The sequence below is a fragment of the Anabrus simplex genome, chromosome 2 (genome assembly GCF_040414725.1).
Source record: "Anabrus simplex isolate iqAnaSimp1 chromosome 2, ASM4041472v1, whole genome shotgun sequence".
NCBI classification, from domain to species: Eukaryota; Metazoa; Arthropoda; class Insecta; order Orthoptera; family Tettigoniidae; genus Anabrus; species Anabrus simplex.
This window is the reverse complement of record NC_090266.1, coordinates 606,586,907-606,614,090: the sequence shown is the minus strand read 5'-3', so window position 1 is coordinate 606,614,090 and position 27,184 is coordinate 606,586,907. Positions and strand designations below refer to the sequence as shown.

Genomic DNA, 27,184 nt, shown 5'->3' with positions numbered 1-27,184 from the left:
GTTTATAACGTTGGATGTTTTATTTATTAACGATTTTAATGTGTGAGTCTTATGCCCGATGGTCGTTTGAAACTGAGGATCGTGAGCACTTCGCCAACTGAACTGTGATGGAAGGAACTATTCTTCTATCAATTTTATATATCATCGTTGCACCTGCGAAAACGGCTGTATGAAATATTTCAGCTTATCATTTTGGCTGGTAGGGATCTGTCATCTAAGGTTCGGCTATCGTACGATTAAAATTCAAAGAATTTTCTTTCTGAAAGAGACCTTATGCTGCGGGTCACTATTTCTCCAACAGCATCGTCACACAGCGGTTATCGCAGGTGCAACGACGGTATTCTAGATGTTTAAAAGATTAAGATATGAGCACGACTATTACCGTGGTTGTATGCTACTCGTGAGCCCATTACGCAGGATCCTGACATTCCTCATAGGACAGAACATTGGTATCAAATTTCGCAAAGAACTGATCAAGGGATTTGCCATTGACTGATTTCCGTAACGCCACCCTTTTGTTTTGATTTTACATAATATAACATACGACAGCGAGAGAGAGAGAGGACACACACACACACACACACACACACACACACACACACACACACACACACACATATATAGCTACGAACGTGTGAAACGCCCATGTTTCATTTCATTTCCTTTCCAATATAACGAAAGAAATGGACTCACCTACATGTTCGCTGGGTTTGAGCGTGGATTCAGAACATCAAGAGTACATCATGAATGTACAGTACGTCATCCCGTTAATGCCGGCGACTGCGAGCACCTTTATGTGATGCAACTTTTTCAGCTGATAACTATGTGCAGTTCTGTATTCCTGTGATTAGATAGATTATTAATGGAAAGTACCTCGGAACATTACAGTGGAGTAAATTTTGAGTAAAGATATTTCTTGAAAGTGTTGGTGCAATTCCAGCTGCGGCTACTGAGTCATAAGAAGACTCGGCATACCAATGATACAAGGATGGAGCACATATTGTCGATATTAATGATTATGTCTCTGCTTTCAGGTGGTTCAAGGATCTGGCTTCTTTGAACTGCAGATCCTGCAGATCTCCAACTCTCGAGGGGAGCTGGCCAATGGTGCGTGTTGTGGCTCCGCAGGCTCGCCTGTGCCCCGCGATCGCTCCCTGCCCTGTCCGCGGCAATGTAACACTTTCTTCCGCGTATGTCTCAAGGAGTACCAGAGTAACGTCACGTCCACCGGTTCGTGCTCCTTCGGAAACACATCCAGCCCAGTCCTTGGAGGCAACTCCTTCGCCCTCGCCGATCCTGATCGCTCCAATGGTACGCTAGTGTTACCATTTAGTTTTCGATGGACGGTGAGTACTACATTCTTGATATTTTGAATTATTCCTTGGTTTTTAAGCTGCACGTATTGTTTATGGCTGTAAACAACATACCAACCTAGAAATAATGTATAGGTTTATTTTATTTTTAGGTTATTCAATGTTTGAAAAATCTAAATGTGTATAGTATATGCTGATCTCGCAGGCAAACTCGGTGTGCAAACAGTTCATAACATGAAATTAGCTGGCTTGTATACATCTTTACCGATAAGGGGCGACTAGTCAAGGCGGTAAAGGCATGTTCGGTTCACTCGGAAGGACGTGGGCTCGATTCCTTTTCAAGAAGTACGAGACTTCCACTCCTAGGGAGGCATATGGCTATGAAGTTCACTCACCCTACACCATGAGTACTAAGTTAATATCTAGAACCGAAGCTATCCACTCTATCCCGCTTAGTGCCGAGGGTACGAATACTGATAGCCTTTACCTTCCAACCCGCCAAGAACCTTCAGGGCCTATGCGGAGATGGCTTTGCTTTGCATTGCGTTACTTTCCTACATCCCTGCCTTTAATTATAACCAGTCAAATATGAAGGGGAGGTACTCTTGCTTGGAAAGTTCGTTCCACGGAGAAGAGAGAGACATGAAAAGGAAGACGAGCAACCTTCTAGATTATTTCAAAGCAGAAACAATGCTACTTTTATGAGATTCAGGTTTAATGCAGTACAGTGCAGATAACGGTTCACGAACAATAGGAAGAACATTAATGGAACAATGTGAACGCAACATGCATCCCACACGGCAAGCTGGGATCGTAGCACAGCCGCTTTGTTTTCTAATCCTAGGTTACAACTAGGATCACGGGCATGAGATTAATAGTTCAAGATAGGTATTCACTAGGGAACCCTGAGTCCTTAGACTCGAATTTCAACCATCCAAGTCATTTCTGTAGATGTCGACGATTCAGTTCAGCAATGCTACACGTGGAAGAAATGGATTGTCCTCACTTCTCGGTGTTGCATTCGTAATATTTCTACAATGAAAACTACTGTATAAAGCATTTTGTACTGAGCAGTCGATATTACGCTTTTATGACACGCACTAATGCTAAGGAAGTAAATAAGAATAGGAAGATGAAGTTATTACTCTTGTAAAGAGGAGGAGAAAAGAATACCAAAACAGATGATGGAGATGGTTAGAGGGAAAGAGCGAGAGGTGGATCGATTCAATAAAGAGGAGTTCAAGAATAAGAATCTTGGATATAGACAAAATGATGAAAGAGGAAAGGTGGAAGGAGAGAGGAAGATGGAGAAGTGCCATAAATGCCCCTACCAGGCAGTAACTGGATAAGGAGAAAGGAAGAGGAAGACACGTCCTAATTACAACTTAGCTTATGCGAAATAAAATGTAGATGGATTTCTCCGAGTCTGGTTAATGAATTAGAATACTTGGATTCCTGTATTATAAGTACATTGTGAAGTCGCTCCAAATGATGTTTTAGGGAATATGGAATATGGAACTTGTGATCAGTAACCAGGTGAGGCTGTGATGTGCGTATTTTTTGTAATACATACAGCTGTGTATTGTTGTGTTATGTAGGACGCTAGGGACATCTTGGTCTATAGTATTTCGGATAGGGGTGGTAGGAAGCGACCGTGGCCTATTTGTAAGTAACTATCCCGAAGCTATCAGGGACTGAAACCACGGAAAATCACACCTGGAGTGGCCGAGAGTGGGAATGGAATTAACTTTCTACTATGTTATGTTATTTGAGACTGAGTGAACCCCTATGTAGTATCAATCCTACAACTGACAAATGTCGCAGTCGCGTATCATAAGCGGCAGCGTCGCTTAAAACATACCATCATATTAATGCGTGTATGTTTTCGCTAGTGGTTGCCATGGGTCAGCACTCATCGCAGTGTCCATTCGGAAATCTTGCTGAACATTTTGACATTAATACTGTATTTCCTTTATTCTCAGATTTTAATTTTATAACCATGCAAACATAGATGTCACCCGGAAGGGCATGGATTCGATTCCACGTCAGGAAGTCGAAAAATGTAAGAAACGATATTTCTACTTCCGAAGGTGAACATGGCCCTGAAGTTCGCTCAGCCTACACCAGAAATGGGTACCAGGTTCATTCCTGGAGATAAAGATGGCCGGGAATAGAGCTAGACACTCCACCCCACCAAGTGCCAAGGCTATGGATAGTGGAAGCCTTCACCTACCCTCTCTCCCAGGGCCTTCATGGTCTGTAAGGAGATGCCATTGCTTTGCTTTGCTTTGCTTTTGCAAACATTTCTGTGAGGCAGGAGTAGAGATTTAAGTTTTATTCTTTTTAAACTGTTACTTCTTCATCGATTACGACTGATACAAAAGTCAATCTGTAGATTTTTCCTGTAATTTAATGTATAGTATATTATGATTAGAGGAATTGGGATTAATTTCTTATAATATTGTTTAATGGTCGACTAAAGAAGTACCACCTCAGAATGATGTGCCGTTCAAGATAATACAATTGCCAATTCCATGGTTAACATCGCGGCAGAGCTGGGTGGGAAACTACTTACTACACTTGCCCTAAGATAACGGTGGTGGTTGCATGCGGTTATATAAAGCGAATCAGAAAGAAATTTAGAACTTCAAGAAAGTAATTCTGCTCAGGAAGTTTAAGGGTAGTTCCCCATTCTAGCTGTAATTTCAAAGAAAAAGTAGTAATTTAAATATATTACATTTGAACTTTTCTGTGACGAAAATGGCCTATTCAATCGTACTTTTCTTTGTGCCAAAACAGAAACTTTCAGTAGATAATAAAATTACCTGAAGTTCTTGGTGAAGCAAGGCTGCAAGAAATGCTACACATTTTTGCTCCATATCGTAAATACAACCTAACAAGAATTCCTTATGAAGTTATTTCATTTGTTATTTTTTCTCTCTCTACATTGGCACGCAGAAAAGTACGTTTGAGCCGACCGTTTTCGTTAGATCAAATTTCAAATGTAATTGTATTTCTTAAAATTGTTACTCATGTCGGGAAATATCCAGATACCCCTCTTACTTTCCAAGAGGAAGACTATCTCCAGTCGTTCAAAGAGTTCTCAACTTCACATATCCTGTAAATGAAAATATTAATGCATTTACAGCCTACTTGCAAACGGTTGCTATTTTCAGAAAAATCAAAATATTCTGAATTTTACCAAAAATACATTTATGAATATGTAATCTGATAATCATGGGGTTAGAATTAGTAAATAAACTGCCGTTGTCTGTGTGGCCAATATTCACATTTGCTGGAACAGAAGAGGAAAAACAATTTCTGGGATTGTAAAGAGTAGAATTTTAATCCATATCTGTTCTCATTTGTGTTTCCTGGGCTAAGTTTATCTTGTTCCTTTCCCTCAAACCAGTCTCATATTCGTGACTGAGCCAGGAGATGAACCCGGTAGTTGACTGGATTCAAGATTATTGGGTGGCCGAGGTTCTGTTCCTGGATTTGGCATAATATTAAGACTGGTTTCAAGGTGTACGTTGATTCGTGAGAACAACTGAGAAGAGAAGTGATTTTCTGTAGTTGTTCAGTTCAACACGAATCAAATGTCAAGATAATACACTCTACCCCTTCTTTGTCAACTCCAACCAGTTAATTGCGAATACATCTCCCAGTATAGAGAACACAGTTACTATGTACACCAGACTGTTGACCACGATGCCTTATGTTACATCTAGACACCCAGATTCATATAGGAAAGTGATAGTTGGTAACGTTAACTATATTTCCAAATATATTTCTGTGTATCTCTTAAGTTCAATGTTCTTTGATGGTTAGCTCGACCGTGTCGCACTATATAAATACCTATATTGCCAATAATTTAAAAATTAATATCTATGTATCTTAAATCTTAATATTTTTCCTGACCAGAGAATGAAAGAAAGAAATAGCAGACCATATTTACGTTTTATACGTCATTTGATCGTACGTCACAGGACCTCAACCTTCAAAATCTCAAACACGGAATGTAGTATTTCATTTTAGAAATCTCATGTAGATTCATCGGGACTAAAAATCTTAGCCGAACTGACGATAAAGCTCGGGATCAAATATCTGAATTATAGTCCTCTTAAGAAACATTTAAGCATAAATAGAGTGTGAAGCGGAAATTTTGTCGGGAGACTAGGTGCTTCTTTCGGTTGTCACAGTACCTTGCTCTATTTTAATTCTATAAATCATATCGCATTTAATTTTACCCTTTACTGGCATAAGAATGAACTCATTCAAAAACGCAAGGTTAAGAGGGATTTAAATGCGTCTCATCTCGGATTCTCTGAGTATAAGACGGTGTATATAAACCACAGTTTGACGTTCCTACGAAGAAAGGTCCTTGGCCAAGCTGGAAAAATTAAGAAGGAGAGAAATTATACTTTTCTGTGGGTAAATTATGGAGGTAATATTAAACTCCGAAAAAGACAGGGTGATCGGCAGGTGTTTAATCTAAAAACCTTTGACGATGTGAATGGATTAAATGAGACTGTGTAACCTTTTTATTTTGATAAAAATGATTTTTAATGCAATTAATATTTACTACCAGAATATAAGAAGGTTAAACACTGAAATTTCGGAGTTCTATGTTAACAATAGTGAATCAGAAAACGATATTATGTTGATTACGGAAACATGGTTACAATCTCATGTTGCTAACAGCGAACTGATTAGTGGAGATTTCAATGTGTATAGAAAGGATCGTGGAGATACAAAGAAAGGGGGAGGGGCATTACTAGCTGTTAAACATTCTCTGGAATCAAGACAAATAATGTTACATTTTGGTGATACTGAAGCAGTTTGTGTAAAAATTATATTTAATGGTCACAGTTATGTAATAATGTCAGTGTATTTTCCACCTGCAACCAAATTGGAAGCATATTTGGACTTCTATAGACTGTCTGAAGTTAATAAGGACCTTCTAAATTTAGATCTATTATAGCTGATGACTTTAATTTGCCATTAATTACTGGTGAGCAAAGTAATCTTGTAAATTTTGGACCAGCATATAGATCCTTAGCTGAGTTTATGTCACTCTATCAGTTGCACTTGGTCAGTAATATTCTTAATGCAAATGGAAATACACTTGATCTTATTATTACGAATGACTTTTTTTTTTTGGTAGTTGCTTTACGTCGCACCGACACAGATAGGTTTTATGGCGACGATGGGACAGGAAACGGCTAGGAGTGGGAAGGAAGCGGCCGTGGCCTTAATTAAGGTACAGCCCCAGCATTTGCCTGGTGTGAAAATGGGAAACCACGGAAAACAATTTTCAGGGCTGCTGACAGTGGGGTTCGAACCTACTATCTCCCGAATTCTGGATACTGGCCGCACTTAAGTGACTACAGCTATCGGGCTCGGTATTACGAATGTTAACACATTAACAGTATATAGAGATGAGTGCCCCTTAGTTAAGGAGGATAGTTGTCATCCTGCAATTGCAGTCACACTACTATTTAACAGTCTAATCTGAACAGTTATTTGAATTTAGAGGGGCTAATGTATTTCAAATGTATAAAATGTTTGAGAGAATGGATTGGTCTAGGATTGTTGAATTTACAGACACTGACCAGGCTGTTGGGTATTTTTATGCTCGGGTACATTCCGTATTTTATGAAACGGTACCAATGAAGAACTTTCACACAAAGAAAAATACCCTCCACGGTTTTCTAAAGACATAATAAATAACTTGAAACTGAAGGAAATCCATAGAAAGCGAGGGAAATATTCAGAGTATAGTAGGGTAATATTTAGCCAGTTAAGGAGAGTAACGAAATATATGATCATTAAAGCGTATAAGAATTATATTTCTAGACTTGAAGATAATATCAAAAGTGATGTCAATCAGTTCTGGAGCTATATGAAATGCAAAAGAAATACCAACGAAGGTCTGCAACAGGGCATGAAATTTAACAATATCTTACTTAATAATAACAAAAGTATAGCTGATGGCTTTTCAACCTTTTTTTTTTTTTTTGGATCGGTATATTCGAAACCTCCACCAACCTATGATATTCCTGATTCATCTGATTTATATGTTAATTATCATTTATCTTTAGAATTCGTGGATGAAAAGGAATATATATTGGCTATTAAAAACTTAAAACTTAAAAGGTCATGTGGTGTTGATGGAATACCGCCGTACCTTCTGAAAGCATGTTCGAATATATTGGATTTGCCCTTACGAACCTTATATAACATTGTGGTAAAAACGCAAACCTTTCCAAAAATATGGAAGATAGAGAAAGTGTATCCAGTTTTTAAATGTGGCCACAGTAAAATATTGAAAACTATCACCCAGTTTGTATTTTATGTGCACCGGCTAAAGTATTTGAGCAAATAATGTACACGCGTATATTTAATCATGTGAGGGTCGGTATACATATTAATCAGCATGGTTTTATACGAGGTAGATCAACTACGACTAACCTATTAAAAGTTATACAATATGCGTATGCCGTTTTGAATAATCAAGGACAGGTCAACATAATATACACACATTTTTCCAAAGCCTTCGACAAATTAGATCATGGCATTTTAATGAGAAAATTGTCATGCCTTGGTCTGACCCCTCCTTGGTTAAAACAGCTTGCATGTTATCATAGTGCACGGAAGCAATATGTTTGCTATCATCAACATGATTTTTCGACATACAATGTTACTTCTGGTGTACCACAAGGGTCTAACCTTGGCCCTTTTTACTTTATTTTATACATTAACGATTTGCCCACTAGAATTAAGTTTTCTCAATGTTTATTATATGCTGAGTATGTCAAACTATATAAATAAATTAAAAATGTTGATGATATGTTGAAATTACAATATGATTTGGATTACTTATACACATGGGGTATTGAAAACTGCTTGCAGCTTAATATAAATAAATGTTGTTTCCTTCAGATTTCAAATTTAAAAAATACACTGAATTATAAAATTAATAATGAAGAACTCAAAGTTGTTCATTCTGTTAATGACTTAGGGGTAATTGTTACAAGAAATTTATCTTTCAAGGAGCATGTTAATACAATGGTTAATGATTCCTATAAGAAATTGGGTTTTTTAATTAGAAATTCAAGAGATTTCACTAACACGTATGCACTCACCTTATTGTTCAATAGTATTGTCAGATCAAAACTTGAATATTCATGTATAATTTGGTCTCCATGTCATAAATCTTATCGAAATCAAGTCGAAAGAGTGCAGAAACGGTTTTTAAGATATCTTTATTATAAAAATTATAATATATTCCCTTTTAGAGATTATGTTCCATATGAATTTTTGTTGAATGAATTTAAATATGTATCGCTAGCCAGTAGGCGTGCAATAGCTCAACAAATTTATCTCTATAAGATTGTTAATGCATTAATTGACGAAAAGAGTTTGCTTCACGAGTTATGCTTTAATGTTAGAAAAGGAAATTTAAGATGTCGGCAGTTGTTTATAACTCCAGTCTCCAAAACTGTATTTTTAAAGAACTCTCCGTTTATCAATATGTGTGAAACATACAATAACTTAATTAATAAATATCATATAGACTTTGACTTTGCTTATGAATATGACACATATGTAAATATATTAAAAGAATTGTACTCGTCGAAGTGATTTGTTTATACGTATAATATTTACATGATTTCGTTACAATATTTTTTGTTTAACGTAGTAACAGACGTCTGTGTATGATATATTGTTTCATCCATTTCATACAGAGCATTATCATCTCATTTACATAGCATTTTCATATTTTCTTCTTTTTGGTATTTCTTTGTTATTTATGTCAAATCTCCGGCTCCATGGCTAAATGGTTAGCGTACTGGCCTTTGGTCCAGAGGGTCCCGGGTTCGATTCCCGGCCGGATCGATGATTTTAACCTTAATTGGTTAATTCCCGTGGCTCGGGGGCTGGGTGTGTGTGACGTATTCAGCATTAGAAATCATCCTAGGTAGGGCCCTCATCTTCACAGACATGCAAGTTGCCTAATAACCGTCTGCGAGAAAAAGACACGCACCAGGCCTCTCCGGAGGCCATTCGCCATTTAATTAATTTTTGTCAAATAATTTGTAAAAGCCACCTATAATTGGAGTGTGTCTCTGTTGGTGGCACATTTAATAAATAAATAAATAAATAAATAAATAAATAAATAAATAAATAAATATTGTTGTTTTGTTTCATTCAAGTAACCATTCTTTCCGAATCAACAGTCATTGCTGAGAAATTGGCTACGTGGTTTGGGTCATTAGCTGTCAGTTTTCATTCGGGAGGTAGTGGGTTCGAATGCCACTGTTGGCAGCCTTGAAGATGGTTTTCCGTGGTTTCCCATTTTCACACCAGGCAAATGACGGAGCTGTACCTTAATTAAGGCCACAGTCACTTCGTTCCCACTTCTCTCCCATAAGACCTATCTGTGTCGGTGTAACGTAAAGCAAATTGTAAAAAAAAAAAAAAAAAAAAAAATCAAAAGTCATTAGTTGACACTTCCTTCAAGGATATGAATTTAGCAATGCATAGTGTATATTTTAAATGAATATACCAACTGCATTATTTTTGTTGAAACATAAACTTCAGACTTATTTCGAATTATTTAGCGCAGAATTTCGCTTACGGGTCACATCCTAGCTTAACGGCAAAGGGGGCCATTTCTCACACACGATATGCATGAAATCTTGTTTTTACTTTCATTTGCTTTCTGTTGCACTGGCGTAGATAGGTCTTATGGCGACGATATGATATCATAGGTCTAGGAGTGGGACGGAAGCGACCGTGGCCTTAATTAAGGTACACTTCCAGCAAATGCCTAGTGTGAAAATGGGAAACTACGGAAAACCACCTTTAGGGCTTGATGACAGTGGAGTTAGAACCCACTATCTCCAGAATGCAAGCTGATAGCTATGTGATCCAAAGAAATATTTGAACATCATCCGGCTTTTTTACTTATGAAGTGAAAAAAATGAAAATCCACAGCCTGTTTACCGTCATTCGACCGGGTCAGGAATGGCGAGGATAGTAACTGTGCCGGCTGCCGAAGCCTGTCGCATTCATCTGGGGCAGTGATTAATGACTGACAGATAAAATGAAATGATATTGGAGAGTGTTACTGGAATGAAATATGACAGGAAAACCGGAGTACCCGGAGAAAAACCTGTTCCGCCTCCGCTTTGTCCTGCACAAATCTCACATGTAGTGACCGGGATTTGAACCACGGGACCCATTGGTGAGAGGCCGGTGTGCTGCCGCCTGTACCACGGAGGATCTACTTATGACGTGAATTAGTGCAATTAGTTACTGTTTCCATGTGTGAATGTTCTGGAGTGAAAATACTCCACTTCTCACACCTCACAGTTTCCAGACAAAGTGTATGATGTTCAAATTACTCCTTTCGTATACTTTGAAATTGAAATAAATTTACTTTCCTAGTTCGGGAGATGATGGGTTCGAGCACCACTATCGCAGCCCTGAAGGCGGCTTTCCATACCTTCCCACTTTTACATTAAGCAAATACTGGGACTGAATCTTAATTGCTTCCTCATCGTCGCCGTTAGATATGTTTGAGTCGGAGTGATGTAAAATCTACAGCGTACATGTAATTGTGAATGTATCGGGCGAACAGTCATCACTTCGTACAGGACCAGGCTGAGTAGCGCAGAAGATTAAGAACTGGCATTTTTGAGGTCATGATCCCAGATTTTATCCTGATGAGGTCAATGACTCATAAGGATCCTTCTATTCGAAAGTCCTATGTTGACTGCTTATTTCAACAGCATATTAACGCCTTCGTAAACACAATTCTAACCCATTTACCAAACGAGGTTATTACTTTTATTATTATCGGGCAAGCGGCCGCGCGGTTTAGGGCACGTAGTTATCAACCTATAATCGGGAGATAGTGGGTTCGAACCACACTGTCGGCAGCCCTGCAGATCGTTTTCCGTGGATTGCCATTTTCACACCAGGCAAATGCTGGGGCTGTACCTTAATTAATGCCACGGTCGCTTCCTTCCCACTCCTAGCCCTTTCATATCCCATAGTCACCATAAGACCTGTCTGTGCCGGTGTGACTCAGGTAAAGCAAGTAGTAAAAAACATTATTATTATCTTCTTCTTTTTCTTCTTAATCTGTTTACCCTCCAGGGTTGGTTTTCCCTTCGGACTCAGCGAGGGATCCCACCTCTACTGCCTCAAGGGCAGTGTCCTGGAGCGTGAAACTTCGGGTCGGGGATACAACTGGAGAGAATGACCAGTACCTCGCCCAGGCGGCCTCACCTGCTATGCTGAACAGGGACCTTGTGGGGGATGGGAAGATTGGAAAGGATAGAAAAGGAAGAGGGAAGGAAGCGGCCGTGGCCTTAAGTTAGGTACCATCCCGCCATTTGCCTCGAGGTGAAGTGGGAAACAACGGAAATCCACTTCCAGCATGGCTGAGATGGGAATCGAACCCACCTCTACTCATTTGACCTCACGAGGCTGAGTGGACCCCGTTCCAGCCCTCGTACCACTTGTCAAATTTCATGGCAGAGCCGGGAATCGAACCCGGGCCTCCGGGGGTGGCAGCTAATCACACTAACCACTACACCACAGAGGCGGACATTATTATTATTATTATTAACAACGGTTGTCTCTGCGTAAAGAACCTGCTCCTATCAGGCAAGCCCTTTGCTGCTTGAAATGTGTTCTAAGGCGTTCGAAAAATTCCGATCGAAGTGGTTTTCCTTTCTTCTAAAAATAGCATCGTCAGCGACCTTAACGAGAACTCTGGACCATGGAAAGCAAGCCATGTCAGGCCTTTCCACTGAATTACCCAGTCCTAGAATGCATTTATTCTCAAACGTATATACTGTATGTCCTCATGCAATTCTCTGGCACTGCTCTGTCAAGAGCCAAGCTCTGGTCATTTGTGGAATGAGTTAGTTCATTGAGAAAGACTTTGCCTCACCCCTGACTCTTCTCGCGTGTCCTTGCAGGATCCGCGCTCAACATGCTCGTCATGTGCCTGTCGCGGTGCAACGCAGCATGGCCAATGAGCTGTGCGCGCGAACAGGCCGGCCTGTTCTCTGCACCCGATTCCCACGGTCCATACAGAGGCTCGCCTGCAAGTCCAATACTGGACAGTGACGTAATACTAAACTCGCGCGCAGCTTCATCTGCTCAGCCTAAAGGCGAGACAGCCAACAAGAAGACGACCTGATTAATAGACCTAACTAGGTGTTAAACTACCGGACGACATTCGAAGGCCAGAAACAGTTTCAATGGTTTTAGAGGATAAGGTTCAGCTTTCAATATTCCAGTCAATAGACGATACAATTTCCCAATTTTACTCAACATTACTTTTAAGGCCAACACGGCTTCGAGATTCTACTGGCAATGATTACTTTGTACTGTTGTAAATAAGGTAAAATGGAATTAAGTTGAAAACTGTTAAATGATGTCCGCAGCTGCGGTGACTTATTTCCTTGCGTGCAGGAAGTCAGGTTCTCTTCTGCATTTGAATGGATAGTGAATGAACGCCGGAACAAGGACACACACTCCTGTGTAGTACAAGTAGGGGTAGGAAGAGTGTTCCGCTCTTTTAATTTCCATGGACCCTGCCTTTGGTCCGTATGCCACACTTTAACTGATTTCTCTCCCTAGCTCCGTTCGTGCTCACGTACAATACTCTGTATACATAAAGGATTTATATCGGATGAATTTGTGTTGCTGCATACCGTGACGAGTTCACCAGAGTATGTAGGTAAAATCTCCATCTACGCGTGCAGTGCATTTTTAAATTTTTAAAAATTACAATTTGCTTTACATCGCAACGATACAAATACTGTAGGTTTTACGGCGACCATGGGATAAGAAATGGCTAGGAGTGGGAAGGAAGCGACTGTGGCCTTAATTGAAGTACAGCACCTGCATTTGCCTGGTGTGAAAATGGTAAAGCACTGAAAAAAATCTTCTAGGCTGCCGACAGTGGGGTTCGAACACACTATCTCCCGAATGAAAGTTGACATCTACGTGACGCACTTTTGTCTTCGAGGCTCCAAGCTAATGGATACGGGATTGGACGGGTTTGTGATGTCGCAAGCCTGTTTAATTTATTTTTAAATTCATTAGTTTTGTGACAGCCTTCTCTTTGTTGCCCCATAATTCGCATTCTTGAAGGATTAAAAATACATTTCTTGTTTCTCATCATCATGCTATTGTTTTTACGACCCACTAAGTACTTTTTCAGTTTTCGGAGACGCAGAGGTGCCAGAATTTTATCCCGTAAGAGGTATTTTACGTAAATCTACCGACACTAGGCTGACGTATTTGAGCGCCGTGAAATACCTCCGGACTGAGCCAGAATGGAACCTGCCAAGTTGGCTCAGCACTCTACCTTCCGAGCTACTCAGCCCGGCTTTCTCGTTTCTGGACTGTAGGCTAACTGTTGTAGTTGTGTTAATTACCCTCTTCTTTAATTGCCTGATCTGAATGCTATTTCCCCAAAATTATTATTATTATTATTATTATTATTATTATTATTATTATTATTATTATTATTATTATTATTATTATTATTATTATTACAGAGATTTATCGTGGAACGCAGAGGTAAGGAAGCGCGTATGGTAAATGGCTGGACAGGGGATCAATTAGAGCAAAAATTTATTTCAATAAGAATTGGAAATTTTATTTCTTTCCTCCCTTGATGATGCTCGTTGTTTAAAGGGGCCTAACATTGAGGCCATCGGCCCTCTTTCCTCTCTTAAAACCCATATAGAGTAGTCTAGTGATTTAACAAGATGTGGTTGAATCATTACTCCTGAATATTCACATTTAACAACAAGCCCGTCAGCTACAACGATACATTGGGCTTAGAAGTCCTTAATCGGGTAAAAGATTAATTGGGACAAACTCCCAGTCGTAAACCCACAAATGAAAGAGCATAATTGGCCCTAACAGGTATACATTATGAAAGAGCATAATTTCTCCTAACAGGTACACATTATAGTGTCTGAGCTTCAAATGCATACAGGCTCGCCTTAATAAAGAGAAGCGTCACTTGTTACATTCTCAATTACACTAGTAACCAATCGGGTGACCCCACTTCATTTTGTTCTTATACAGGTTGCCTCATGGTGGGCTTATCAATGACAAAAATTTCACAAACAGGTTAAGTACTGTTCCACAAGGTAACCTAAATGTAGACACGGTTATCCGAAAAACCACAATGAATATACAGGGGCATATTGCCCATCTTACTTGGCCTTAAGAAAGAAAAGAAAAAAAGGGTTACAGTAAAAGTAGGCCATTAACAAAAGGAAAGGAGGCGAAACCCCAGCACTCCTTAAAAGAACATTCGGGAAAGACAAGAACCTAAGCGGGCTTAAGGCCCAAAGACACAGAAGCTTTTTTTTTTTTTTTTTTGCTAGGGGCTTTACGTCGCACCGACACAGATAGGTCTTATGGCGACGATGGGACAGGAAAGGCCTAGGAGTTGGAAGGAAGCGGCCGTGGCCTTAATTAAGGTACAGCCCCAGCATTTGCCTGGTGTGAAAATGGGAAACCACGGAAAACCATTTTCAGGGCTGCCGATAGTGGGATTCGAACCTACTATCTCCCGGATGCAAGCTCACAGCCGCGCGCCTCTACGCGCACGGCCAACTCGCCCGGTACACAGAAGCTAATCCCATGCAAAGGGTGACTAAAAGGTGAACGTTTAAAGACCGAGACAAATGTCCAAATTTTAGAAGTTGAAAAACTTTAGTCACCCAGCTCAAAAGTAGAAGGGGAGAGTTCCGAGGACCACCACTCGTACTCCCTTACATGAAATATAATCCCAGTAGGCAATATAAATTGAGTCCGAAGACTGCGCAGAAGGTCCTACATTTCAGCGAAAAATGAAAATATTACATATTATATTTTAAGGGAAACCGCTGAAAACTTCCCCTCAAAACACACGCCTGCACAATCACATATTTAATTAAATTCTGCCATTAACTGTCAGTGCTGGATCTTCTTCAAGCCGGCCACCCTCTGCCTCCTGCCTCCTGCCCCGTCTAACCTCCGTCAAGTCGCACTCTCAATCACCGGAGCAAATCAGACAAGATAGCACTAAACTTTCCTCAGGGGAAAGTTCTAGACTATATTAGAATCCAAAGCGCTGACAGGCTAAATTTCCATACACTCTCCCGGGTACTGATTGGTTAGAGAACTGAGTTACAGGCATGTGATAGGCAGATTACATTAGAGGAGAAACCAGGTGAAGTATTGAGAACTTCGGCACACAAAGAACAATAACCAGTGAACGGATTTACCAACTACGATAGATTAAGTTTCTTCGTAAATTAATTTGGGTTTAGCCGACCAGAGATCGCTAGAAAATAGATGTCAGAGCCATCTAACCATCATAGAAGAAAGTTTTCTGATGTCTTAATAGTTCTCAATCACTGTCAGAGATGGCCATAGTGGAGAAGGCGCACAGTTTAAATAGGCAGGGATGGTGCACCCCTGATACAATTATTATTATTATTATTATTATTATTATTATTATTATTATTATTATTGCCCGGCTGCTTGTTTGAATGGTCAACGTGCTGGCCTTCGGTTCAGTGGGCTGTGGGTTGGTTTCCCAGCCGGGCCGTGGTACTTAACTGCGTATGATTACTTCATCTGGCTCGGGGACTGAGTATTTTTGTTTGTCATAATACACTTCTCGTCATCTACACCGAGCACACCACACCACACTACCAACCACCACAGAAACGCGCAATAGTGAATACATCTCTCCAGGAGGGTTTGCGTCAGGAAGTGTATCCGATCGTAAAAGAGGCCAAATCCAGGTCAGGTGCCGTCCCCAATAAATTGAGAAAAATGTCAGGATTAGTAGTAGTAGTAGTAGTAGTAGTAGTAGTAGTAGTAGTAGTAGTAGTAGTAGTACACCGTCCTTTTTCAGTTTACTCAGTCTTGCTCATAATGTAATTTGTTTTCCAATTTCACGACATGATTTATTACTATACATAAGCAATAAAACAATTATGGTTTTCCGATATCACTTTCTATTTTAAAAGAATGAAATGTCGTATAGCTTTTAGTGCTGGAATATCCCAGGACGAGTTCGGCTCGCCAGGAGCAGGTCTTTCTATTTGACATCCGTAGGCGACCTGGGCGTCATGATAAGGATGAAATGATGATAATCACAACACGTACACCCAGCCCCCGTGCCATTGGAATTAACCAATTAAGGTTAAGATACCCGATCTGGCCGGGAATCGAACCCGGGACCCTCTGTACCGAAGGCCAGTACTCTGACCGTTCAGCCAACGAGTCAGACCACGTTCTATAATAAAATTTCGATGGAGGTTTCACATAATCTCCTTTACATTGCTCATAGCATCAACACAACTTCCGTTACTAGTTCAATTTTCAGAAGATATGGAGGAGCATTGCCTGCTGCCATTTCTTGAAGAATACAGTACTTTTGTATCCATCTCTTGGCACAGGCCAGAGTAAAGTGTAGCTTTCACCAAAGTCCCTGTCTCATCCATGGCTGTGACAATATTGAAGCTACTGGGGTATGGGTGGTACTGAGTAATGACATTCAGAGCACGACTAGTGCATCTGAGTGTTGTGAAAGGTGTTTCTCACTTTTAACGAACAGGACTAAGCTGCCGATCTAACAGTCAAAAATTCCAGAGCTGGAATGACCAAGCCACAGACAGTCGTGAGCCGTGAACACTACGTCCCTTTTCGGCGAGGAGGGGGTCGAATAGCGGCGACTCCCAGGGCAAAAAATATGCCCTTTTACTAATCTGTTTCCTAAGAGTACCAGATGAGTCGGGAAGTATCAATTCACTACACTGGCGGCGGAAAAATCTACCTGACTTGGAGGCAAATTTTTTCCTCCAACCCAGAGGAGAAACCCCCTCTTCACTGCTAATTTGGAATAAAATGAATGTAGAATTTAATAAAAATGAAGAGGAAAAAGATTTTCTTAAGAATCGGCTCTTTTCAGGGTTGAATTTTGAGTTATTTAGTGAATTGTGGTGCTGTAATTTGGAATAGGGCTAAATTGTTATTCTAGACCAGGCCATATACTACTCTACTAAGTGAGCCTCTGCCTTAAGTATGCCCACTGCTCATTCAAAACAGCGCGTCAGAGTAGGGATCGAATAGCTGGAATACTATGATGAACCAGTGTGTTACGTACCAGCAGTATCAGGAAATGTATGAACCAGAGGAATGGCATGCTAAAGAAGAAAGTTTTCTAACTCCCCGGCTGTTTCCCGCCAATATTCAGTTAGGCTATTATACTCTGTACGCAGCAGTAATCCCATCTATCGGAGTAGAGAGGCAGCATAAGAGACAAAGAACATTACAACAAACAATGGTCAATGTAATGTTATTGTTGATCAATGTTATGCGCTTTCGATATTGTAGGCTTTCACATTTAGTTTTCTTCCGACTCTGAAATACCACCCTTACTATAGTCGGTGCGGTAAAACTGAATAAAACATAATTGACCGGAAATTTTATTCTCTATGACTTTTATGTAGTACTTTTCGATAGGACGAATAACATAGGTATTTAAAAGTTACATTTTAGGCGCCTTCCCCTAAACTAAAATTTCATCTAAGGTGAATACAATTGATTATAGCTTAGGCTGTAGTTTCTTATTCCCTGACTCTATATACCGATTTTCATTAAATTCTGTTAACCCATTTTCTCGTGGCTGGTCGTTGATATGGACTTAGCAACAAAAATACAACTTCACGAATATCTGTGTTATCATAGCCGGTACGGTAAAAGTGTATAAGACATAAATGGTCGGAAATGTAATTCTATATAACTTTGGTTACGTAGTGCTTATCGATACGACCACTAATAGTATAATTATTTGAGAATTAAATTTTAGGCCTTCTTCTAAACTACCATTTGACTCAGCGTGAATTAAATGATTTACAGCCTAGATTGTAGTTGCTCCTTCTCCTACTTTTTATACCAATTTTCAATGAGATAGGACCATTAATAAGGCAAATATTTAAGAATTAAGTTTTAGGCCTTCCCCTAACCTACCATTTCAATTAGCGTGAATAAAATTATTTATAGCCTAAATTGTAGCGACTTATTCCCCGAATTTGAATACGAATTTTTAGTAAGATAGGACCACTAATAACATAAATATTTGAAAATTAAATTTTAAGCCTTCCCCTAAACTACCATTTCAGTCAGTGTGACTAAATTAGTTATGGCCTAGATTGTAGCGACTTATTTCCCGACTTTGCATACCGATTTTCATTAAATTCTCTTTAGCCGTTTTCTAGTAATGCGTGTATATACATACATACATACAGACAGACAAATTACACAAAAGTAAAAAGTACATTTCCTTGTTACTGCTTGTTACTGTGGACATGACTGATACAGAAATACCATTCTTTTCAAATTCTGAGCAATGTACAAACAAAACTCTTATTTTATATATATAGATTGCTGGCAACCTTTTGTCACCGGTACCTTCACCACATCTGTATTTGTTCTGAAGATGTCTCGAGACGTGTGTTAAGAATATCATACAGACACATTTCGTATGAGGGAAGATGGTTAAAACTGCCTGTATATTTTCAGTAAATATACAAAGGAATGGTTGTTTAATGATTAGCGAGGTCTACAGTTGATTTTTTGTACTAAGTAAATATATGAAGAAGATTTACTCTATAAAGTAACTGTTATATGATAAAATAATGAAATATATTTTAGTGTGCTAAAATACAAGTATTTAATGTAGAACGTAGAAACTCAATTTCAGGTGTTTGAAACTGTTTTCTCATCTTCTTCTCCCAGTATATATCCATGTGTATAAAATAAGAGTTTTGTCTGTATATTGATCAGAATTAAAAATGAATGGTATTTCTGTATCGGTCTTTTTTTTTGGTACTATGTGCTTTGCGTTGCACCGACACAGATATGTCTTATGGCAACGATGGGATAGGAAAGGCTTAGGAGTGGGAAGGAAGCGGCCGTGGCCTTAATTAAGGTACAGTAATTGCCTGGTGTGAAAATGGGAAACCACGGAAAACCATCTTCAGGGATGCCGACATCTCCCGGATGCAAGCTCACAGCTCCGCACCCCTAACCGCACGGCCAACTCGCCCGGTGTATCGGTCATGTCTACGCTAAGAACGAAATGCAATTTTTAATTTTCCAATCATCTCTGTCTGTCTGTCTGTCTGTCTGTCTGTCTGTCTGTCTGTCTGTCTGTCTGTCTGTCTGTCTGTCTGTCTGTCTGTCTGTCTGTCTGTCTCTCTGTCTGTCTGTGCCTCACGAGAAAATGGGGGAACAGAATTTAATGAAAATCAGTATATAAAGTCGGGGAATGAGGCACTAAAATCTGGGCTATTAATAATTTTATTTCGTCGCCATAAGACCTATCTGTGTCGGTGCGACGTAAAGCCCCTAGCAAAAAAAAAAAAAATAATAATTTTATTCACATTGGATGAAATGGCTGTTTAGGCGAAGGCCTAAATTTAATTCTCAAATACAGTATCTATGTTATTAATGTTTCTATCGATAAACACTACGTAACAAAAGTTATAGATAATACAATTTCCCATCATTTATCCATAGGCCTATAGCCTATACCGTACCGGTTATGATAACAGATATATTAATGAATTTAGACTTTTGTTGTTTAGCCCACGACCACACAGAGTATCGCTAACATGGATATTGTTCAGTGTTGGTGTTGGTAGTGGTGGTGGTGGACTTTGTCATGATCGCTTTAAGGTGAAAAGCCGCATGGTCATCATCCCATATCGGCAAGGGATATCGTACAGATGACTATGAAAATTAGAAAAGTATCGTGAAGGAACATCGTGAAAGTAGGATGAAGGACTGCCTTTACATAGGATGCGCTAATATCACAGAGTTGGAAGAAAATTAAATATGAAAGCTTGCAATATGAAAGGCTCATAAAATTCATCAACAGCAACATTACATTGACTATTGATTATTGTGATGTGCGTTATCTCTTCCACTGCCACTCATCTCCGATAGATGGCATTACTGCTGCGAGGCTAGTAGAACAGCCTGCCTGAATATTGGCGGGAACTAGCTGGGAGGTCAAGATATCTTTCTTTTGTAGCATACCATTTCTCTGATTCATATATTTTCTGATATCTACTGGTACGTAACACACTGGTTCATCATAGTATTCCAGCTTTTTCATCCCTACTATCAAGCGCTGATAGTGTACTGTACACACTTTGCGGATCAGGTCACCTACGGGTGTCAAATCGAAAGACCTGCACCTGGCGAGCCGAACATGTCCTCGGACACTCCCGGCACTAAAAGCCATACGCCATTTCATTTTTTTTTTTTTACTTTGCGGATAACGGCATACCAGTGCTTATCTTTATTTTATTTTTTATTATGACTACCGGGGTCTTGCCCATTCAGCTAAAACACTATTGAACATTGTTTGATTTATTTAATATACCCTAAATAATTATACACACACAATTCATTTATTTATTTCCCTACCTGAAAAAAAAAAAACAGCAACAAGCAAACTGCAACAACAATAGACAAGCAAATGAAAAATAAAATGGCATATGGCTTTTAGTCCCGGGAGTGTCCGAGGACAAGTTTGGCTTGCCAGGTGCAGGTCTTTTGATTTGACGTCCGTGATGAGCATGAAATGATGATGAAAAACAAATTATAATAGTCCACTCACATTGTCACGGTCACTTCATTTATGTCCAGACCTAAAAGAAAAGGCAACAAGAAAAGATCAACAACGATTGAGAAGTAAATTTTAATAGGCCACTCAGACTGTCACTGTCGCTTAGTGTGCACTGTGGTACATCACTTAAACTGTAATTTGTACACTGATCAAATATGTATACAGGAGGTCATAAGTAGCATAACTAAGTCCATTTTGTAGAGTAGGCAGAGTAGTCGGCAACGCATGGCCCACGGATACACGTTTCTGCAACAGAGCCGTAAACTGCACGAAATGGTGACTACAGTTGAAGATAATGTGGTTCATATCCCCTTCAGCGTTATTTCAGTAGGAGTAAGTGGGTCATTGAACAACCCGTACTCGGTGCAAATGATGTGCGTATCGTCCATAATGATATTTAAGCCGTGCAATTGTAATATTCCTGAACACGGATGCTTCTTGCACCAATGTTCAGATGGAATTGTGGAGTGCACTAGGAGGTAATGCCGTTCTCGCGTTTGTGATGTAACCTCCCATTCTTCATCCCAACAGGTCAGTAGCCTTTTCTTAAGAAAAGGCACCTAAGCAGATGATGGGACGGTGGTATAAACCTCCCTCTTATTATTGGAAGCAGACTTGGCTAGCCTATCCAAAATGACCAGTATGTGATTTTATCCAAACTAGTGTCACTTACTTCTCCATAAGCTGAAGACGTCGATAAATATCGATTGTTTCGTAGACTAGAAGATATGATTTTTTTAAGGCCTGGAGAATGTTGCAGTTTTTGCAATGCTGTTTGTTATATGGAAGCCACTCCAGGAAGTTTAAACTCTGCTCTTTTATCTTTTGTCAAGTCTACGAGTGCACTTCCCATACTGTTCGAAGATTTTGAACCGTCAGTATATAGTTGACAAATGGCATTCCAAACAGGTAGTTTTAATATAATAGCATTTACAAGAGTATCCGGTTGAAATGGTAAATCCAGTCGAACATCAAGTTGCTTGACAGTGTTATCATACATTGTACTAAAAGTTGGCTGGGTTGATGAAGTAGGCATGACTTTCCTGAATCCACTAGTCGTCAGGAATCCTTGAGCAATGATTGGGGGACGCTCCTCTGCCAGTATTTTGATGTCTGTACAACTTTGGTAAGTTGTACAATTTTCTTTACTAAGGCATCATTATTAACTTGATATTTTAAGCACATATTTTTACGACAGGTAATGCCTACGTAGGTGCAGTGGTGGTTCCAAAGTTTCTACCTGTAGTGCGTTGGTTGGGGTAGAGTTCATCACTCCAATACACGTTCGATGAACTCGATGTTGACATTTATCTGGTTTATCTAGTACAGAAGTGTTGTCCTGGGATCAGAACCCCAAGACGAGCCAGTGATTGCACACAGTAAGTTCAAAGCAGTTCACTGTTCTTTGCGGCGTGCATTATGTGGGCAGACCAAGTCAATTTATTGTCAATGAGAAGTTCTAAATATTCCACTGTTTTTTGTAAGGAAACTGGTAATCGTCCAGTTTGAATCTCCGGAGGTCTGGAACGAAGCGTCGTGAATAGATGGATACTGTTAACTTCTCCCGGGAAATAGTACGCCCGTGTTTAATGAGCCATGGCTAAAAGGTACGCATTGCTTCTGTCAGTTCTCCTTGGTATCGTTCAATAGATCTGGCTGCCGTATAGAAGCATAAAGCATCTGCATATTGAAGAATGTGTATATCATGGTGAAATATGCGAGATATATCAGCAGTATACAAGTTAAATAGAAGGGTTGCCAAAATGGAACCCTGTGGCAAGCCAGTAGAAGTAGTTGGTGGACCTGTGGTTATATCGTTGTGAGTCATAATAACTTGCCGGTCACTGAACAGAGCAAAGTGATTTCCTACGAAAGCTTCTGGAAATCCAAAAGTGCGTCATTTTGATGCTAAGACAGGTAGCAGAACATTATCGTAGGCCGTAGTAAGACCTGTGTATAGGATGGTGATATAGTCGTTGTTAGTCAGAGTTAATTGGATGTCAGCGATGAGATGTACCAATGTGTCCATAGTTCCTTTATCTCAACGAAAGCCCAATTGAGTGTCTGGTAAGAGTCGTTGATGCCCCAGCCACCATTCTAGTCTGTGTTTGATGATTCGTTCAAGTGTCTGAAATACACAAGGTATTAAGGAGATTGTTCAATAGGATATGTCCAACCGAGTGTCCTTTTAAGGCTTTAGAACAGGGTGCACGAGAATTAATCTGAAAGCAGACGGATATGTGCGGCTTGACCACAATCTATTTAACAAGTTCGACAGATATTTGAGCCCGTCCAAAGGCATATGCAATAGAATTGGATAATGAATGTTATCGGGACCAGGGGCAGTGTTAGAACTTGTTTTCAATGCTCGAAGCAGTTATTCTAGGTCAAAAGGGCGTAAGAGTTTTGGTTGGATTGTTTACTGCAAAAGTCCGGAAATACCTAGGTCACGGAAGAAGGAGCCAGCTTGCATAATCTTTAACAGGTAGGGGGCACGCCGTCGTGAATTTCGGTCGACTAAGAAATCCTCGAAATCGTTTAATATTATTCCACACACCAGAGGCAGGGGCAGTAGAGTGAGTGCACTACAAGATTGTTTACAACTCTGACGTTGCTTATGCTTCAACAACTGTTTGACTTTAGCTTGGGTCCTGCGAACAAGTTAAACGTTTGCTTCAGTTGATGTAGCTTTATATTTTTCGAGGGCAAATCGTCACTCGTTTACAGCGAGCCGACACTCATCATCCAACCACTAACTGCATTTCGATTTTTCCGGTATAAATGGTCTATTTTCTAGAATAGTACTTCTTGCAGGACAGTATAATGTTTCGCAAAATGCATTATAATCTGTAACAATATCATTAGTTTCTCTGTATTGATCCGTTATAACAACAAAACATTCGCGGTATTGTCCCCAGTTTGCCTTATGAATTTTCCAGCGATAGGTACGGAATATCGTCACTGGAGGCGAAGTATGTTGAAAGGTTAGCAACAGTGGAAAATTATTCGAAGCGAGAGTGTCGGTAAACACTTGCCAATTAATGTCCATTGCAAGACGGGCAGAAACTAATGATAGATCTACTGCTGAAGGTGCCTAGGATGGACGAGATACACGTGTAGGCGATCCGTCATTCAATAGAAACATTTCTTCATCATCTATAACTTCCAAGAAGTTTCTCCCGATAGCATCACACGACGGGCTTCTCCAGATAGTATGGTGTGTATTGAAGTCTCCCAACACCAATGCTGGGTGGGGAATCTGAGAAAAAAGACGCTGGAAATCATGCTTGTTAATCTGAATATCTGCTGACCGATACACGGAGACCAGATTAATAGGCTTACCAACAATGATCAGTTTAATAGCACATGCTTCCAAGCTGCTGTTGGTCATACCAGAGGCAAAGTATCATACGTCAATGAGCGTCTAATTAGTATGCCCACTCCACCATAATCGTCATCTCGATCAGAGCGAATGAAATTGTAATCAGGAAATCGAAGAGTGACTGTTGAATCCAGCCATGTCTCTTGCACAGCACAGACGGACACGGAATGTTGCAGTAAAAAAAACTTCTAAACTATGCCTATTCGACTGAATAGATCGAGAGTTCCACTGCATCACACGTTGTGTGTTACGTTCCGGCTTCATTTTGTACTTCAGGTAAGATACAGGTAAATACGTCACGAATAATATTAGGAGAAATCCCCGAGTCTGTCGATTGAATGGCATTTGGAACGAACTCTACTAATTTATTCACAACTGCATTACGGGGTGTAGCATACACAGGACAGTACGGGTCATGTCCCTGTGATAGACTAGAAGGGCTTCCTTGTCCGTTGTAAAAATGTTTCATGGTTTGTGAACCAGTGGTCGACGTGGACGAGTTAATCTTCCAGAATATAAACTATGCTTCGGGACGATAGCAGATGCTGATGTACTGATCCTCTGTAGGACCTATACTGCTGGGGTGGAAAATCCTGAACTAAGTCTTGAGGTGAAGGTGAAATATTTTGGCATATGAACCGGAATGCTCTATTTCCAAAGCCTGCTCGACTGTTATGTTGAGGTGTGCCATATTATGCTTAACGCGCCTCTGTCGTTGATACTCAAGACAAGAATGGTCATTAGCCCTGTGAGCACCTGAACAGTCAATGCAGCTGGGAACGTCAGAAGAACATTCCTGAGAAGAATAGTGGTCACCGCAAGGTGCACATCTTATTTTTCCTTTATAAGCTCTAGAAACATGACCGTAACGGTTGTAATTAAAGTTTTGAATTACAGTCTGAACATACGGTTGCACTAGCACACGTGTACTATAGATATAAACATATTGGGGCAATGTGCAACCTTCGAATAAAGTGTGTACTAGTTGCCTAGGAACAAGGTATTGCTTGTCATCACGAATTATTTTGTGTTGGAAGCGATGAATTTCAAGAATCTTAACATCAGACTGAATTTCGGATTTTAATTCTTCCTCCGAGATGGTGGTGTCTACTCCTCGTTAAGTGTTTTGGAATGTAGAATTTCAAAGTCCCAGATTGACATCTAGCAAACTGGTTAGCACTCTGGGCAGAGGATAATTCTATCTGGACACGGTTACGTCCTTTAACTTAAATATTTAGTACGTTAGTTCGAAGGTTAGGTATTAATGAATGAATAATCCTTCATACAACCATAGGGTGCAATCTACCAAGAGTCTGTGGTACCTCACCTGAATCAAGCGTGTGATGAAATGAAATGAAATGTCGTATGGCTTTTAGTGCCGGGATATTCCAGGACGGGTTCGGCTCGCCAGGTGGAGGTCTTTTGATTTGACTCCCGTAGGCGACCTGCGCGTCGTGATGAGGATGAAATGATGATGATGACAACACATACACCCAGCCCCCGTGCCATTGGAATTAACCAATTAAGGTTAAAATCCACGACCCGGCCGGGAATCGAACCCGGGACCCTCTGAACCGAAGGCCAGTACGCTGACCGTTCAGCCAACGAGTCGGACAAGCGTGTGATGTTCTGCAAAAACAGCTGAAGGTCCAATATCATGTGGTTTGTAGTACGAACAGCAGTTTTCAGTTGTTGGTTGTAGCAGTTGTTCCTGTGTGGCCGCTATCGAAAGCAGAGCTGGCTGGACATACACGACAGTGTGTTGATTCACGGGCAGACCGGAGGTAGTAGTATGTCCGCCTCTGTGGTGTAGTGGTTAGTGGGATTAGCTGCCACCCCAGAGGCCCGGGTTGGATTCCCGGCTATGCCACGAAATTTGAAAAATGATACGAGGGCTGGAATGGGGTCTTGTCTTGTCGAATGCTCAGAAATTAACAAATGAGAAACTATCTTATGGGCGCTTACTTCCAAACCCAAGAATTATCTGTTACGCGTTCGAGCATGAAAAGATCGTAATAAGTTTACTACTATGTTTGAGGGATCTAAAATCCAGATGACATCCTGTGTAACTTGTGCTCAAGATGAGTGTCTGAGGGTTGTACCACTGTCCAATCTTCGCTCTGTTCGCCGCTTCAGGCCTCCATATTTCAATTAGTTGAATTAGTAGTGCCGAGAAGACAAGTTTGTGAATGGAAAAAGTGCTGTATCGCTGTCGATCATGAGTGAAGTTCACATTAACGAGTGGTATTGCTAGTGTTTGTATTGCTCTGTAGGCTAATTATGGTTGACAGGTGGAGAGAACATACACGACAGTGAGCTAGTAGACTTCCTGAGCTGTGCCGCCATTTGTTTTCTTAGCAGTGTTCCTCACAAGGTTTGGTGGGCTAATCACGTTTCAGAATATAACGTGTTCTGCCAATCACCGTGACTTTTCTTTTATTAAGTCATGGTGCTTCACACGTCGATTGACTTCTGAACTGCCCGATGGAATTATTGCTGGCTCTTTAGCGCCCAAGATTGTTACTGTGAGTAGAGATGAGAAATCAACCCCCCTGTCACACAATTCACAACATTCTGATTGCCAATCATCTACTTTTGCTAATGTTCATTTGTACTGTATACTACGGCGAACTTTTCCATCATTTGTCGATGATTTGTAGTAACCATATCTAGCTCATGTTCCGAAGAATTCAAAGTAAATTATGTAGACAATGAGATACAATAGTGCTTTACAGTTCAGAA

The 27,184-nt window shown here is 40.2% G+C and overlaps 1 protein-coding gene across 1 annotated transcript in view; it reads left to right on the top strand.

Moving 5' to 3' along the window:
• The window catches only part of Ser (Serrate), a 499,400-nt gene that overhangs the window by 103,496 nt on the left and 368,720 nt on the right, over positions 1 to 27,184 (top strand). The window contains exon 2 of the mRNA XM_067140991.2: positions 1,035 to 1,346. Coding sequence (XP_066997092.2) covers positions 1,035 to 1,346 — 312 coding nt within the window. The remainder of the gene's footprint in view (positions 1 to 1,034; positions 1,347 to 27,184) is intronic.